This window comes from Geotrypetes seraphini, chromosome 13 (genome assembly GCF_902459505.1).
Source record: "Geotrypetes seraphini chromosome 13, aGeoSer1.1, whole genome shotgun sequence".
NCBI lineage: Eukaryota > Metazoa > Chordata > Amphibia > Gymnophiona > Dermophiidae > Geotrypetes > Geotrypetes seraphini.
Window position 1 is genome coordinate 82,566,403 of NC_047096.1, and position 16,556 is coordinate 82,582,958.

The window sequence follows — 16,556 nt, forward strand, 5'->3', positions numbered from 1 at the left end:
ATGCCCTCAGTAACATTACAATACACTCCACATGATAACCACACTTCGCCATGCACCTTATCTTCAGGCTAAGAAAATCAGACCATGCTCACAGTTCAAACTTGATTACTTTATGTATATGGCCTCCTACCAAACTACATGATGGAAGTTTTTTTGAGTTCCCCCCCCCCTCACCTGCCTTCTGCGAACCAACTCTATCTATGTTACAGTATCCATAGAGCAGGCACCTTTGAATATTTGCCCAAAGATATAGAACGCATACTGTTCAGACAGCACTGAGAAAGAAATAAGAAATGTTTGTAATTTTTCTGTTTTGTACATTGAGTTATTAATTTATATTGTATTAGTATTAATATTATTTTTGTTTTGGGTTTCAATTTGTAATGATTTCTTTAAAAATTTTAATAAAATATTTGTGAAAAAATATCATCCAGTAATATCAGAACAAAAAGAATTTGTGACAATACAATAACAGGTGTCATGACATGCCCAATGGCTGAGACAAGGAGAGACTTACCAGCTGAGTTCTGTATCCAGCAGAGGAACCCAGCTCAGACTTCAAATTCTCCCCTAGCATTTTCTCCAGCTCTTCAGATCCTGAGCCAGAGTACAGCACAACATCCTTCACAAAGATACTCACAGCTCGGCAGATGAAGGAGGCAAACAGATGGATATGGATGTAGTTCCGGGTGCAGTGCAGTCTCCTGCAAGTGGACAGAATGACAAGCTCTACTTTCTCATCTCATTCTCACGCTGCTTTTTCAAAATTATTTCACACTGTACCTGCATTTACATTTTTGTATGGATGCCTTTGTATTTATAAGTTTTGTTGTTAAAAAAATTAATAAAAAAATTTTCATGAACTGAAAAAAAAAATTATTTCAGAACTGCAAAAGGGAGGCAAGCACCTGTTTCCTGTTGGAAAGAGGGAATGTAAAATATATTTTTATCTTAGGACAAACAGGCAGCATATTCTCACATGTGTGTGACATCATCCACGGAGCCAGCGGTAAAAGTGTACTTGCACTTTAAATTTTTTAGAAACTTCGCAACTGCCCGCATCACGCATGCGCAAGTGCCTTCCTGCCCAACACTGCCTCGCAGTACCTCAGTTCTTTGTTTTCCACTGAGCAAAGAAGTGCTTTTTTCTGGACTCTGTCCAGTGCGCGTTACCTTCCTGTCAATATTCTTCTATTTTTGGCCCTTCAGCTTTCTTTCTTGTTTTTCTTTTATATTCTTTTTCAGTCTGAGTAAAAACAAAAAATAATAATAATTTCCCTTATTTTTTTCTTCGTACCTCAGTCAGGCCTGTCTGCCCTTTTTTTTCCTCTCTCAGTGGGTTTTTCCTCTTCATTTGTCATCATTGAGTTTGACCTCGCCTTTGAGATTTTTCCATTAATGTATAAACCTTCGACCAGTTTTTAAAAATGCTGTTGGTGACAGCGCCCTATCTCAATCACTGACCCACACAGTTGATGTTTGCAGTGTTTGGGCATTGAGCTTCAAGTAGACAGTTGTACTTGCTGTTCTACCTTACAGAAACGCTCATTGAAGGCTCATTATATCCAGCAGGACAAGCTGTTAGGCTTGACCATGGACTCTGAGCCCTTGGTACCACTGGTACCAAGGACATGATTCCTGCATCAGGCAAGTCTGCTACGAAGCAATCCTCTTCTCAGCAAGTGTTGCAGGCCTCAACGACATCGAGTCCCTCGATGCAGGTCACACTTCGATGTCATCAAGGTCTCTCACCCCTCAGCACCCTGCCGCACTGATGATACTGGCTGTTGAGCAAATTTTCAAGGAACTCAATGAGTTTTTCTGGAGGGAGATCAGTGACATGTTTAAGTTGCACTTAACACCATTGCTTACATCGACTCCCTTGGTACCAGCCTAGCCTAAGCACAGCACTCCAAGGCCACATGGTACTGATTCTAGGTCTATATCGATACGCTGTTCTACTTCGTATCAGTCCTTCCTAATGAAGGCATCTATAGATGCCGAAACTGGATTCCCTGTTGGGACAATCTAGGCGTGACCTAGACTCAGCTGTAGACTCAATGTAGAGCATCTATGCTTCAATGCATTGATGAAGAGGATCGATGTCTTGATGGAAAGCATCATCTAGATCAGGGCTGCCCAAGTCCAGTCCTCGAGATCTGTTGGCAGGCCAGGTTTTCATGATATCTACAATGAATATGCATGAGAGAGATTTGCATACCAAGAAGGCAGTGCAGGCAAATCTATCTCATGCATATTCATTGTGGATATCCTGAAAACCTGGCCTGCCAATAGATCTCGAGGACCAGACTTGGGCAGCCCTGATCTAGATGATGCTTTCCATCAAGATATCGATCCTCTTCATCAATGCATTGAAGCATAGATGCTCTACAGAAACTTCACCGGAGGTGCCTGCCTTCGTTTTTCAGCCCCTGCATCGAGCGTGGGAGCCCTGCTCCGCCCCCCTCCCGACACAGGAAAGCAGACCTCTATTGTTTGTTTTAAAGACCACTATTATCCCTCACACAAGCTGCATGCTCTTTAACTAGCATAACAGCATACACGACCTACACAACTACTATAACTAGTAACAGTAATTTACTCAATCCTCTTTAACTTATCTGATTGCTCTCTGACTCCTTCCTTTCTGTCTCCCAGCTTTCTCTCCTCTACTTGCTCCTCCAGCTGCCCAATAATAACATTTCAACTCCAAGCTCCTGATCTAATTCTATAAAAACTGACTCCCACCAAACTTTAACTCACCAATAGAACCAAACCGAGTTTTCCCTGATAGTGAGTTTCCCCTGAATCCCTCCGTCCTAACGCCCCAAACCCCCCTCTTGCCATGCCACCAACTATCCAGGCCACCACCTTCCCCGCCCCTCCTCCCACCACTTTACAAACCACCCTCCCGCCCATTCCCACTCCCACCACTCCCTCTACACTTCTCACAACACTATACTTCACCATCCCCATTATTACAGGCCAAGGCAGATACGGTGATATCTCCCCCCAACCTAAAAAAAGCCGTTCCAGAAACCCTGCCAACCTCATCCCCATTCTTCCCTCTCCACAAACCCCCTCTCACAACACGCTCAAATTGGCACTCATCAATGCAAGATCAGTCAACAACAAATCCTTCCTCCTACATGACCTCATTTGCGACAAGACTTGGGACGCCCTCATGATCACCGAAACCTGGCTCCAAGACAACGAGGGAATAACGCTAGGCGAACTATGTCCCCCAGGCTACCAGGCTCTAACCTGCTCGCGTACCGCTGGAAAAGGAGGTGGAGTGACTTCCATTATCAAAACCTCCGCCACACCAAAACTAATAAACTCCATCAACATTCCCTCCCTAGAAGCTATTGCGTTCACATTAGGCCACAAACAAAAAACCGCCCTCATACTCCTCTACAGAACCCCCAACTCCCCAGCAAATACCCTAGAAACCCTCCTCGAATTCATCACTGAACTAACCATCTCACACAAACACATGACAATCCTAGGAGATTTCAATTTCCCAGACTACCCCAACACCTCAGGACAAATTGACAACTTCCTCTCCTCCCTCTCCGACCTAGGATTCCACCAAACTATAACCACCCCCACTCACTCAGCAGGCAACATCTTAGACTTTCTTTTCACCCTCAGAGACCCAACGACAAAGCCCCAGCAAACCTACACCTCCACACCCTGTCCCATGGTCAGACCACCACCTCATTGAATTCGAACTTCCACTCGATACTGCCCTAATCCCACGTAAAGATCCCACCCCCCCCACCCTACGTCAACTTCCTAATTCGGTCAACCCCTCAAGATATGGCCGCAGGTATTCGCACCCTAAACGAATCTTATACCCAACATCCCCTATCAATTGACCTGGCAGCCACCACATGGCACTCTAACATCCAATCCCTCTATAATAACCTGGTCCAGACAAAAACAACCCAAACAATCACCAACAAAGCACCTGCTCCCTGGTACACTAATGACCTCCGATCTATAAAACATCCCTGAGGAAAGCAGAAAGGATCTGGGCCAAACATCCGAACATTGAAACCAAAACCCACTGGAAAAACATATCCACACATACAAAACTGCCATTTCTAGAAGCAAAAAAGACCTACTACTCTCATCTCCTACAACAAGCCCCTTCCAGATCAAAACAACTATTCACCCTTACCAACCATCTCTTCACCAACGCCCAAAGGAATAATCAAATCAACCAAACAGAACTCGATAGCGAAACTCTCTCGGACTTCTTCCAGTCCAAAATACAAAACATCCGAGCTAACCTCGACCTCAACACCAAAACCACTCCTACTCAGCTCCAACCAACTCCATATACCCCCCCTTCCCCTCTCTCTCCCAATTTCATCTAGCCACTCATGCGGAGGTCCTCGAAACCCTGAGAGATCTCAAACCCTCCAACACCATCCTCGACCCCTGCCCGTCCAGCCTCCTGCTGGCTGCCGGAGATGCCATGGCAGAATCCATCCTCCCCATCATTAACACCTCTCTAACTACTGGAACTGTCCCCCTCAGCTGGAAATCAGCTATTATCAAGCCCACTCTCAAAAAACCCTCCCTTGATCCTAATGAACCTGGCAACTATCGCCCAGTCTCCAACCTCCCAATTGTCTCCAAACTCCTTGAACGAATTGTACTCCACCGCCTACACCCCTTTCATTGAAGAACACGCTGCCCTATCCCCAGTCCAATCCGGCTTCCGTAAGGGCCACAGCACAGAATCAGTTCTCATTGATATCATTGACGACAGCTGGTCAATACTGGACAAAGGCAACGACGCCCTACTAGTCCTACTTGACCTTAGCGCTGCCTTCGACACAGTTGACCATCACCTACTCACATCTAGGCTCCACGACCTCGGAATCAAAGACACAGCCCTCCAATGGATCACCTCCTTCCTTCACCAAAGGACCCAAACAGTCCTACTAGGGACACATAAATCTAACCCTAAGCCTATCAAATATGGCGTTCCCCAAGGCGCCCTTCTATCCCCCCTCCTATTCAATCTCTACATCAAACCCGTCATCGATATAGCGCAAAATATAAAATCAAAATCCACTCTTATGCAGATGACATCCAGCTGCTCCTCCCCTTAGGCGAAAACCGGCCATCCCAAATTGCTAACCTCGAACTCTGCCTCACTGACATGAAAACTTGGATGTCAAACAACAAGCTTCAACTTAACGCCTCCAAAACCGAACTCCTATGGATCAGAAACAAAAACACCAAATACCTACGACCTACACTAACATGGGATTCCACTCGACTAACGGCAGCAGATCAAGTTCGCAGCCTGGGAGTACCCTAGACGGACACCTATCCTTATCCAACCACATATCCCAAGTAGTCTCCACCCTCCTTCTACTACCTTCGCCAACTGAAAGGATCAAACCCTACATCTCCAAACCAGACCTCGCCCAACTCCTATACGCATATGTCCTATCCAGAATGGATTATTGTAACTCGCTATTTAACGGACTGACCAAAAATAATATCAAACGCCTCCAACGGGTCCAAAATGCAGCCATCCGCCTCCTACACAACCTCAACTACCGCGATTCCATCTCCCCGGCACTCCATGCTGAACACTGGCTCCCAATTAGCCATACGCTATGTACTTTCAAAGCCCCTATCAATTGCCCACAAGAGAATCTACTCCACCACCCCCTCCTACATAAAATCCAACTTCCATCTACAACCCCACTCGCACCCTCCGCTCAAAGTCAGAGACACGCCTTTGCGTCCCCCCGGAAGATCCCTGCTCACAGAAACTGCCCACAAACGATCCTACAGCCACTTCATTCCACACTCTGGAACCAACTTCCCCCCCAACTTAGACAACAGAACTCATTATTAGCATTCCGTAAATACGGTATAGACCCTCCTCTTCAATTAAGATCTCCTCTTGTCTCTCACCCCCCTTAAGCCCCACCCTCCACTCTCCTATCTCCTTCCCGAAATTCCAGTATGACCCTCTCTTACTCTATCCACTAAAAAATTGCACCTATACGCTTATAACTTTCCATAAATTAAACTACTGTATTTCCCCCTTCTCTCTCTCTGCTTAATCTCCCTGTATTTAATTCTCTCCAAAAACTATAAATCCAACCACTAAACCTGTTGTAATACTTATATGTCTAGTTACTCCGCACTGTGTATATTCATTTGTAAACCGTTCTGAGCTATTGGGAGGACGGGATAAAAATCTAAATAAATAAATAAATAAATAAAATAAATAAATACATTGAGTCTATAACTGAGTCTAGGTCACGCCTAGATTGTCCCAACAGGGAATCCAGTTTCGGCATCTATAGATGCCTTTATTAGGGGATGAATGGACACTGCTGTGAATGGGGGACTGTAAAAACCGGCAGGTCACTGACAACAATCAAAACATGATGAGAGCATCTGTGAGGGAGTTTTTGCTCATGGCAGTGTCCATTCATCGCCTGATGAAGGCATCTACGGATGCCAAAACCGGATTCCCTGTTGGGTCAATCTAGGCGTGACCTAGACTCAGTTGTACTTATATCAAGATGGACATTATACTATAGACTGCGTCTATTTTTATGACTTTCGTTTTATTAACTTAATAAAGAGTTCCCTTGGCTGATATTCTGACATCTCTTTTGCCTCTTGTTTCTGGTTTGCTGGATTGTGAAAGAAATGTTGGATGCACAGTCAAAAGGAAGTCCAACCACAAACTAATTAAATCACCAGACAACAAAGGTAGGAAAAATGATTTTATTTTCAATTTAGTGATTGAAATATGTCAGTTTTGAGAATTTATATTTGCTATGTATATTGTGTGTATATGAAAAATGAAAGGAAAAAATTGCAGTGGAACACAGAATCACTTACAAAATTCTTCTGTTAACATTTAAGACGAGACAAAACAATCAACCCAAATTTATTAATAATCTTCTTACCCCTTATAATCTTTCTAAGACAGTCAATAACCTTTTTTCAATTCCATCACTGAAGTATATAAATACAATGAGGTCTACTATCTTCTCTGTTACCGCCCCTTCTCTCTGGAATAGTATCCCAAATTACTTATGTGAAGAATCAATTCTTAATAATTTTAAGACAAAGCTAAAGACATTTCTCTTTCTTGATGCCTTCGAAACCTAACTATCCTTTTAAGGAAAATTGAGTTCAACATTATTTATAGCAGCCCCTCCTATTGTTTTTTCCCTAATTGTTCTCTTTTATCTTGACTTTTGTAGTTCTTGCCTTTTTACCTTTTGTTCCTGTTTGTCTTTGTTTTTAAAAGTCTTCGTAAGTTATTGTTACTGTTTGGTGATGCTTTGTCAGCTTAAATTTGTATTTTAGCTAAAGTATGTTTTTATGATTTTGTGCACCGCCTAGAAGGTTGATTGGGCGGTATAAGAAATTTTATTTTTTTTATAATTCTTTATTCATTTTCATATTTTACATGAAGTGTACAAAATATTGAGTTACAACTAATGAATACACAATATCACTTTTATATCTATTACATAATATTCTGAACAAATTTTTTTTATCCCCTCTCCCACCCCCCACCCTTCAAGTACTTTCCAATCACCTTATACATATTGTATACCATATTATAATATGTTATGTAAAATTATTTTCACTACCCCCCCTCCATGTGTGCCATAAAGAAGACAAGAAAAAGAAGAAAAGAAGAAGATAAATCCTATTATTCATTCAGTACAATACTTTGTCAATGGCCCCCATATTTTTATAAATTTAGGATATGCCCCTCTTTGTATTGCTATTACTCTTTCCATTTTGAATATATGACAAATTGTATTCCACCAAAATGTATAATTAAGGTTACTATGATTCTTCCAGTTATTGGTTATATGCTGAATGGCAACCCCTGTCATGACTAGTAAAAGCTTGTTATTTTCTGGTGAAATTTGACTTTTTTTTCTCATCATCATTCCAAATAACACTGTATCATATGATATTGCTACATGATTTTCCATCAATTTATTAATTTGTGGCCAAGATTGCATTCCAAAACTTTTAATGTAGGGGACAATGATATAGTAAATGATCCAACGTCCCAGGTTCCAGATTACAGTGCCAGCATTATATGGACTTAGAATTATCATAATTTTTGCCAAACGTGTAGGGGTCCAAAAAGCTCTATGTAATAAAAAGAACCAAGTTTGTCTCATAGATGCTGACATCTGTACATCTCATTCTCCAAGACCAAATTAGTGGCCATTGAGATGCAGTAATTTGATGCTTAATCTCAATGCTCCAAATGTCTCTTAGACCATTTTTTGGTTTTTTATTCAAATATCCAGATATTAATTTATACCACAATGCGGCTTGACTGCCCTAGGAAGTCTGCTTGGAAGCATAAGAACTCTAAACTATATTGATTATTCAATGTTTTCCATTCAGGGAACCCAACCTGAATGGCCTGCTTCAATTGCAACCATTTAAAACTTTGTTTTTTACTAAGACCAAATCTATGTTGCAATTGTGAAAATTCCAGCAGTTTACCTTCCGAAATAACATCATTCAGAGATCTAATGCCTGCAATAATCCATTCCTTCCAAAGGATTTGAGCGCCGCCAATTTTAATCTTGGAGTTTATCCATAAAGACTGATTAGTTGACTTGTTTATTGGGACAGGTGTTAATTTATTAATAAACCTCAACGTTTTCCAAGTATCCATTAATATCTTATTTTCTCTGTATCTTCTAGGCATGTTGATACTTGGAAGATGAACTAAATTTAGGGGAAACATAAGGCGCCATTCATAATATAACCAATCCGGTGCATTATCTATCAGTTCTGGGAGGATCCAATACATACCCTGACGTAAAATATAGGCTTGATGGTACCTATAAAAATTTGGAAAATTTACCCCTCCCTCCTTAATTGATTTTTGCAAAGATACCAAAGCTATTCTATGCGTTTTACCAAGCCAAAGAAATTTTGTTAAAATGCTATTAAGCTTTTTATAAAAGGACCCCTGAAAATAAATAGGTATCATATTCATTTGGTAGCAAACTACAGGCAAGATCATCATTTTAATAGTTTGAACTCTCCCCCACCAAGAAAGATGTAACGGATTCCATTGCTCACATAACTCTGTAACTCTTTTCAATACAAATTTTTCATTTTCTTTTACTGTATCTTCAATTGTATTTTTAACTTGAATGCCAAGATATTTAAATCCTTCTTCTTTCCATATGAACGGAAAAGCGTCAAATAATCCTTTTACACAATGAACATTTAAAGGTATAACTTCAGACTTACTCCAATTAATTTTATAACCTGAAAATTTGCCAAACATATCAAATAATTCCAATAGACAAGATAAGGTAGACTCTGGATTCCTCAAATAAAGTAAAATATCATCCGCATAAGCCGAAATTTTATATTCCATATCAGAATATGGAATACCCTGTATCCCCCTTGCTTGCTGTATTGCTAACAATAAGGGTTCTAATACAACATCAAATAACAAAGGAGATAAAGGACAACCTTGTCTAACTCCCCTCTGCAATTGAAAACCATCAGATATCATATTATTAATATTTAATCTTGCAATCGGGAAGCTATACAATGTTTTTACCATTTGTATAAATCCAGAACCTATACCAAACCATTCTAAAGCCTGATACATAAAATTCCATTCTACCCTATCAAATGCTTTTTCTGCATCCAAGGATTACTGCAACAGCCTATACCTATCATGCCCAAACTACATGATAAAACAATTACAGACTGTTCAGAACACGGCCCTCAGACTCATCTACTCCCTCAGCAAATTTGACCACATCACCAACGCTTACCTTGAATCACACTGGCTACCAATAAAAGCAAGATCCCAGTTCAAATTCTACTGTCTACTATACAAAGTAACACACGGAACAGCACCCAGCTACCTAAACAAAAGACTACACCGTAATCTCTCACACAGATTAAGGAGAACTCAAAAACTATTTGCTTACCCTCCTCTCAAAGGTATACGACGCAAGAAACTATACGACAGCCTTTTAGCTACACAGGCAGCAAAAATTGACACTACCATTTCCAATCTACTGATCAATTCAATAGACATAAAAGAATTCCGAAAAGAAATCAAAACTCATCTCTTCAAAAAATACTTTCCATCATCTTAACCTCAACATAGCACTAGAAAATACACACACGAACACCACCACCATAACTATACCTAAACATTGTACAACTCACTTCAACAACCTACTATTTATCTACTATGTGCTCTAAATTTCTCCTGGAAACTTCCAGACTAATCAATTGTAACTTGATACATTCCTGATTCTATGTACTGTAATATTCCTGAAATTATACAGTCTCCTAATTTGTAATCCGCTTAGAACCGCAAGGCACAAGCAGAATAGAAATCTGTAATGTAATGTAATGTAATGAAACTGTAAAAGCCGGTTCATCCATTTTTTTTTTTATAAATTTAACATATGAAACAATAATCTAGAGTTATTAGAGGAATGTCTTTTAGCAACGAAACCCGTTTGATGCGTGTCTATAATATGTGGGAGAGCTTTGGCTAATCTCAAAGCCAAAATTTTCGCCAAAAGTTTATTATCCACATTTATTAAAGATATAGGCCTGTAGTCTGAAACCAAAGGCTTATTTGGCTTAGGCAAAACAATTACTATTGATTCAGCCATAGTACCTTTAATATCACCTTTTATAAGTTGTGTCTGATATAAATTTAGTAAATATGGGGAAAGGACATTTTGAAATGTTTTATAAAATTCTACTGTATAACCATCACCACCTGGAGCGGATCCAACTCTAAGAGATCTCAACGCTGTTTCTAATTCTTTTAATGATATAGGTTCATCTAAACTCCGTTTTATATGATCAGGAACCTTAGGTCCAATAATTAAATCTAAAAAATTTTTACCATCTTTTTGCCTCTCCAAATAAGGCTCGGAAGAATACAGGTCCTTATAAAATTTTAGAAATTGCTTTAAAATTATATCCGTTTGATTGGTTATTATACCATTATCATCTTTTATCCCATTAATGTTAGTTCTTCTTTTTTTTTTGCTTTAAGATAATTTGCCAATAATCTTCCCGCCTTATTAGAATTTCCATAATACATTGTCTGTTTGGAAAACAAGTCTCTTCTTATCATTTTTGAAGCTAATTCGTTATATTTACCTTTTGCTTTCAAAAGAGCTTGTAATACATCATGTTCCCATTTGCTTACCAATTTAGTTTCTAGTATTTTAATTTCTTTTTCTAACTCTATATACTGTTTGTATAAGAAATTTTAAATAAATTTGAAACTTGTAAAGGGGGCAGGATCTGGGGCAGAGCTTGGTGGGTTTAGGGCGGAGCTTGGGAGATATATGGTTGGGGGTGCTTAGCTTGAAGTAGTTGAGAAACACTGCTGTAGACAATCAGCTGGTGCCAGTGCCTCTCTTTCTCTTCCGCTCTCTTCTCTGCTGGCACCCCCTACTGGCGTCTCAGGGCCCGTCTTGGAAGACCTCTGCGCATGTCATCATGGCAACGTCCGCACACTTCTGGGTGCCTCAAGCCGTGGCCACTACCTGCGGCCTTCACTACATTTTCTGACTTTGTTTCAGCCCCAGAACATTTTTGAGTTGTGTGGGTCTGAACTAGCGCCTCTTTCTTCCTCAATCCCCACTATCCCAGCACTTCCTGATGTCCATTTTTCTTTTTAATTTGTTTTTAGAAATTACACCCCCCTCCGGGCAGGTGAGGTTTTATCCCATCACTGAGTTAATTCAGTGGGATAAAAAAAAAGAGTTGATAGAGGTATTGGCCATGGAGAAGACTTCCCTCTTAGTTCATAAGGAATAAACGATTTAGGTGAAGGATCACTTGCAGGTCATGGACCTGGGGGGCCACTGCGGGAGCGGACTGCTGGGCACGATGGACCCCTGGTCTGACCCGGCAGAGGCAATGCTTATGTTCTTATAGCCAGCTAAAAACCTTAAATGATAAGAAAAAGTATCTTTTCCTTACTTGAAGTAACACAGGAGAGATAGAGCAACAACGAGTGAAGCCAAGGAGATGGCATAACCAATGGTATACATCAGGTAAAGTCGATGAAATATGTCCTGTAAGCAAGAAGACAGTAGAGGACCCCATCAGTTAGAAACCTCTCCCTATGAACTTGAGACACTTATTTTTATAAGTTGATATCACATATAGGTTCTTCTACTATGGTTAAAATTACAGGACAGGGGTGAGGGAGGGATCATGTCCTAATCCACTACTGAGGTAAGTTGTAAGAAGGGAACTTTTAAAAGGGAACAAGGATGGAGTTTGACAAACCACCTTTCTGTGGTTATAAGCAAAGTGGTTTACGGGTACTTGGGGGGGGGTTGTACCCGGGGCAAAGTTAATCCTGAACTCACTAGCATATCACACATTCAGAAAATCACTAAAAACACACTTATTCAACAAATTTGTCTGAACCTCCAAAATGGTTCAACACCTACCTCTTCTTGCATGCTCTCCCTCCCACCCCCATGCTGCCCAACCACATAACCGTCCACCTACCCCTTCCCAATTCCAACCAATGTTAACTCGCTGTTATCAGCACCTCTTATTGTACACTGTCTTGAACTGAAAGGTATAGAAAACATAGAAATATAGAGTATGATGGCAGAAAAGGGACGATGGCCCAACAAGTCTGCCCACTCGAATAACCCACCCCCCTAAGCACTTCCTCAAAGTGAACCCACATGTTTATCTCATTTATTCTTAAAATCGAGCACGTTGCTGTCCTCTACTACCTGAAGTGGAAGATTATTCCAATGATCAACCACCCTTTTGGTGAAGAAATACTTCCTAATGTTCCCATGAAATCTCCCACCCCTGGTTTTAAGCGGATGCCCTCTTGTCGCCGTAGGTCCTGTAAGGAAAAAGATGTCTTCTTCCATCTCCATACAGCCAGTAACATATATGAACGTCTCTATCATGTCTCCCCTCTCTGTGTTCCTCAAGTGAGTATAACTGCAACCTACCTAGACGTTCTTCATATGGGAGATCCTTGAGTCCTGAGACCATCCTAGTGGCCAATCTCTGATGGGATATAAATAAATATGTCCACACAGAAATATTCATCTACACATCAACATCAGAGATTATATGTGCCACGTTTCCTTAAACAGAGAAAAGACCTCAGTGTTTCTCAGGAGCATACCTGGGAAACTTTCTATGGCAAGTTTTGGGATATAAATAAAACTATTATTATTATTATTATTATTAAGTGACTTGCCCAGAGTCTGACCACATAAGAAAAAGTTATCAAATGCTGCAAAAATGTCAATAGTTTCACCAAAGAAATGGCTACAACTCTTGAACAGGGTGGGTCTCCAATACCATTCATACAGATCTTGGCCTATATATGAGGGAAAGCAGGATGGTTCCCTGATGTGAGCTGACTATAAATCCATGCAGCAGACAAAGAAGCATGTCAACTTAGGGTCCCACAGGCACCTTGGGCTTTCTTCCCCTCACCTTCTCTTGGATGCGCTGCTCTGGAGTGAAGAACTTAGTACATTCTGTATAATTTGCCCAAGTCTTGTTGATGCCAAGAGCCAGCTTCCATCTCCCTCCAGAGTCACACTTCCTGTAAGCATGCCCTGAAAATGCAGATAAATGTAGGTGAAATGCAAATGTGTGTGAATATATTTTATTTATTCCATTTTGTATACCGCTCTCCCAAGGGAGCTCAGAATTTACGTGAATTTATTGAGGTACTCATGCATTTTTCCCTGTCTATCCCAGCGGGCTCACAATCAAGTTTCAAGTTTATTTTTAATTTGTTGAATCGCTTAATTTAAATTGCTAAGCGATTTACAGATAAAAAATAGGTACAACAGAGTAATTATAAACGTATACATAAATTTAATACATTATCATAAAGTCAGACAAACTAACTAACAGACACATGGGGAAAGAAAGGGTAGAACTACAATCGTATATATTAAAGAGAACATAAATGGAAAATACACCAGGTAGGGGAAATCACAGGGGAATAAAAAGATAAAAAAAGTAAAAATTTTTATAAAAATCCTTAATAAAATTCACACATCAAACGCATCTTTAAAAAGGAAACTCTTTAAGCTGCTTTTAAACTGTTTCAGATCGCTTTCTATTCTAAGATACTGGGGTAAACTGTTCTATAATTGTGGGGCTATAACGGAGAAAATATCAGTGCGACGAGTTCAAATAACTTTTAATGATGGAACAATCTAATGTGCCTGGGGCAATGAGGGGATTAAGTGACTTGCCCAGGGTCACAAGGAGCAGCGTGGATTTGAACCCACAACCCCAGGGTGCTGAGGCTGTAGCTTAGCACCTTTCAAACATGCAGAATCCAAACAGTCTGTAATATCTTGGATGCATGCAGCCACTTCTGGGAAGGTAGCATGGAGGCTAACCATTAGTTCTTCGACTGCATTAAATGTTTCCAGGTAGAAGAAATCTAGTGTTGCTCAGCTAGAAATTGATAGATAGGCACAAAAAGAAAATGGACTCAACTTGGGTGACCAACTCTCCCTTATTTCTCGGAAACTCCCTTATTAGAGAGCTAAATATTTTGTAGCCTCCTGGCTTAGTTCTGTAGCATCAGCGGACAAACACAGATAGGTTAGGACTAAGAAACATGCAAATTTGTAAATTTTTATTCTATATTGTGACCTGTATATTATATACAATGTAAATGAATTATTTTGTTTAATATTATCCATTCCATGAATCTTTGCTGGAGTGATGCAACTAAACCTCCCTTAAATTCATGGCCGACAGTTGGTTGCCGCAGATGCAGCCTCACTCAGAGAGTTACATAGGAATTTATCCCCTCATTCACAAAGCCGCGCTGGCTGCCGCAATAACTGCTCCAATGCTCATAGAATTCCTATGAGTGTCCGAGCTGTTACTGCCACGGCCGGTGCTAAAAACGCTAGTACTGTTTTGTAAAGGAGGGGGTTAATTCCTGAGGTAAATTCTGCTAAAGGTCTGTGACAGATTGTTGCATAGTAAAGAAAAATATCTTATTTTAAGTTAAATGGCATTAAACTCCATGGCAATTCTTTTCATAAGTCAATGCAAAATCAAATATAAGCTTCATTAACAATGTGGCATCCAAACATAAACCATGACACATCCCCTAGCACAATGCCAGTGCAGAAAATTAGCCCCTCAATGCCCATAGCAAATGGGAAGCAAATTTATGCATGCCAGTAAAGTGAAAGCAAGGGGGAGGAACAAGAGCAACGCTTACCAAGAACTCCTGTTCACATGCACCAAACAAAACAAGAAGTGCACTGGTATAGAAAATTATAAAAATAACAGCACATTGGCACTCTTCATCCATGCCATGAAATATAAGTGCCTCCCCCCAAAAAAAATGTTTCCAGTTTAAATCCCCTAAGAAGCTCACACCAAAGCATAGGAAAACAGGCATCAATGTCCACCCTCTTATCTAGCTTTGCTCAGACACACAGACATGATTGTTTTTGCTCTCACTAGAAGCACTACAGGTTGCACTGGCTTCTTCCTCCTTACAAAAGAAGCAAAAACTCTGCAGTTTAATGTGAAGAATCCTCTCCTTAAAACCTTAACACCATCCCTGACCTGGCAGTGAGCTTTGAATATATTTCATTACAATTTGCGCTGATCTCTACAGATTAGCACACACACTGGAAGGTTTTCTGCATGCTGTGTGCAGTTCCAACACTGGGCAACTTTCTGGAAAAGGGGGAGCTTGTTCCAACAGGATGGACTCTGCCTTAACTGGGATGAAACCAGGCTGCTGGCGTTAATGTTTAAAAAGGAGATAGAGCAGCTTTTACACTGAGATGGGGGAAGCCAACAGTCGCCAGGAGCGGATGGTTCAGTGTGAAGTATCCTTGAAGGATACTATTGAAACAGGAGATTTAGGGAGTCCCAATAAAGAGGTGAAAGAAAGGAGTGTTTAAGAGGAAAGAATCAAATATTCCCTGTCATCTTTTCAGCAGCCTGTAGATACAAGGAAAAACCACAATTGGCCCATCTAGTCTGCCCATCCGCAGTAACCATTATCTCTTTCTCGCTCTAAGAATAACTTGCTGTGGTTGGGACTGTGCTAAGAACTGGCAGAACCATTAGTCGCGCTCTTCAATCTTTCCCTGGGCACGGGAAAAGTTCCATTAGACTGGAAAACGGCTAATGTCATTCCGCTCCACAAAAAGGGATGCAGGTTAGACACTGCAAATTACAGACTGGTAAGTCTCACGTCAATAGTGCGCAAGCTTATGGAAACATTGATTAAACACAAATTAGACACGGTTCTGGATGATGAGAGACTGAGGGATCCACACCAGCATGGATTTACTAAGGGGAGATTCTGCCAATCCAACTTGATCAGCTTCTTTGACGGGGTAACAAAAGAACTGGATAAAGGAGAGTCCCTAGATGTGTTGTATCTGGACTTCAGCAAGGCTTTTGACAGCGTCCCACACCGTAGACTTCTGAACAAGATGAGTTCATTGGGG

The 16,556-nt window shown here is 40.6% G+C and overlaps 1 protein-coding gene across 3 annotated transcripts in view; it reads right to left on the reverse strand.

The window, feature by feature from the left end:
- LOC117347043 (parathyroid hormone/parathyroid hormone-related peptide receptor-like) overlaps window positions 1-16,556 on the reverse strand; it is a 95,380-nt gene that overhangs the window by 65,354 nt on the left and 13,470 nt on the right. For all 3 annotated transcript variants that reach the window (XM_033917351.1, XM_033917350.1, XM_033917352.1), the window contains exons 4-6: window positions 13,537-13,661; window positions 12,034-12,128; window positions 518-704 (exon numbers count right to left, since the gene is read on the reverse strand). In XM_033917351.1, coding sequence (XP_033773242.1) covers window positions 518-704; window positions 12,034-12,128; window positions 13,537-13,661 — 407 coding nt within the window. The remainder of the gene's footprint in view (window positions 1-517; window positions 705-12,033; window positions 12,129-13,536; window positions 13,662-16,556) is intronic.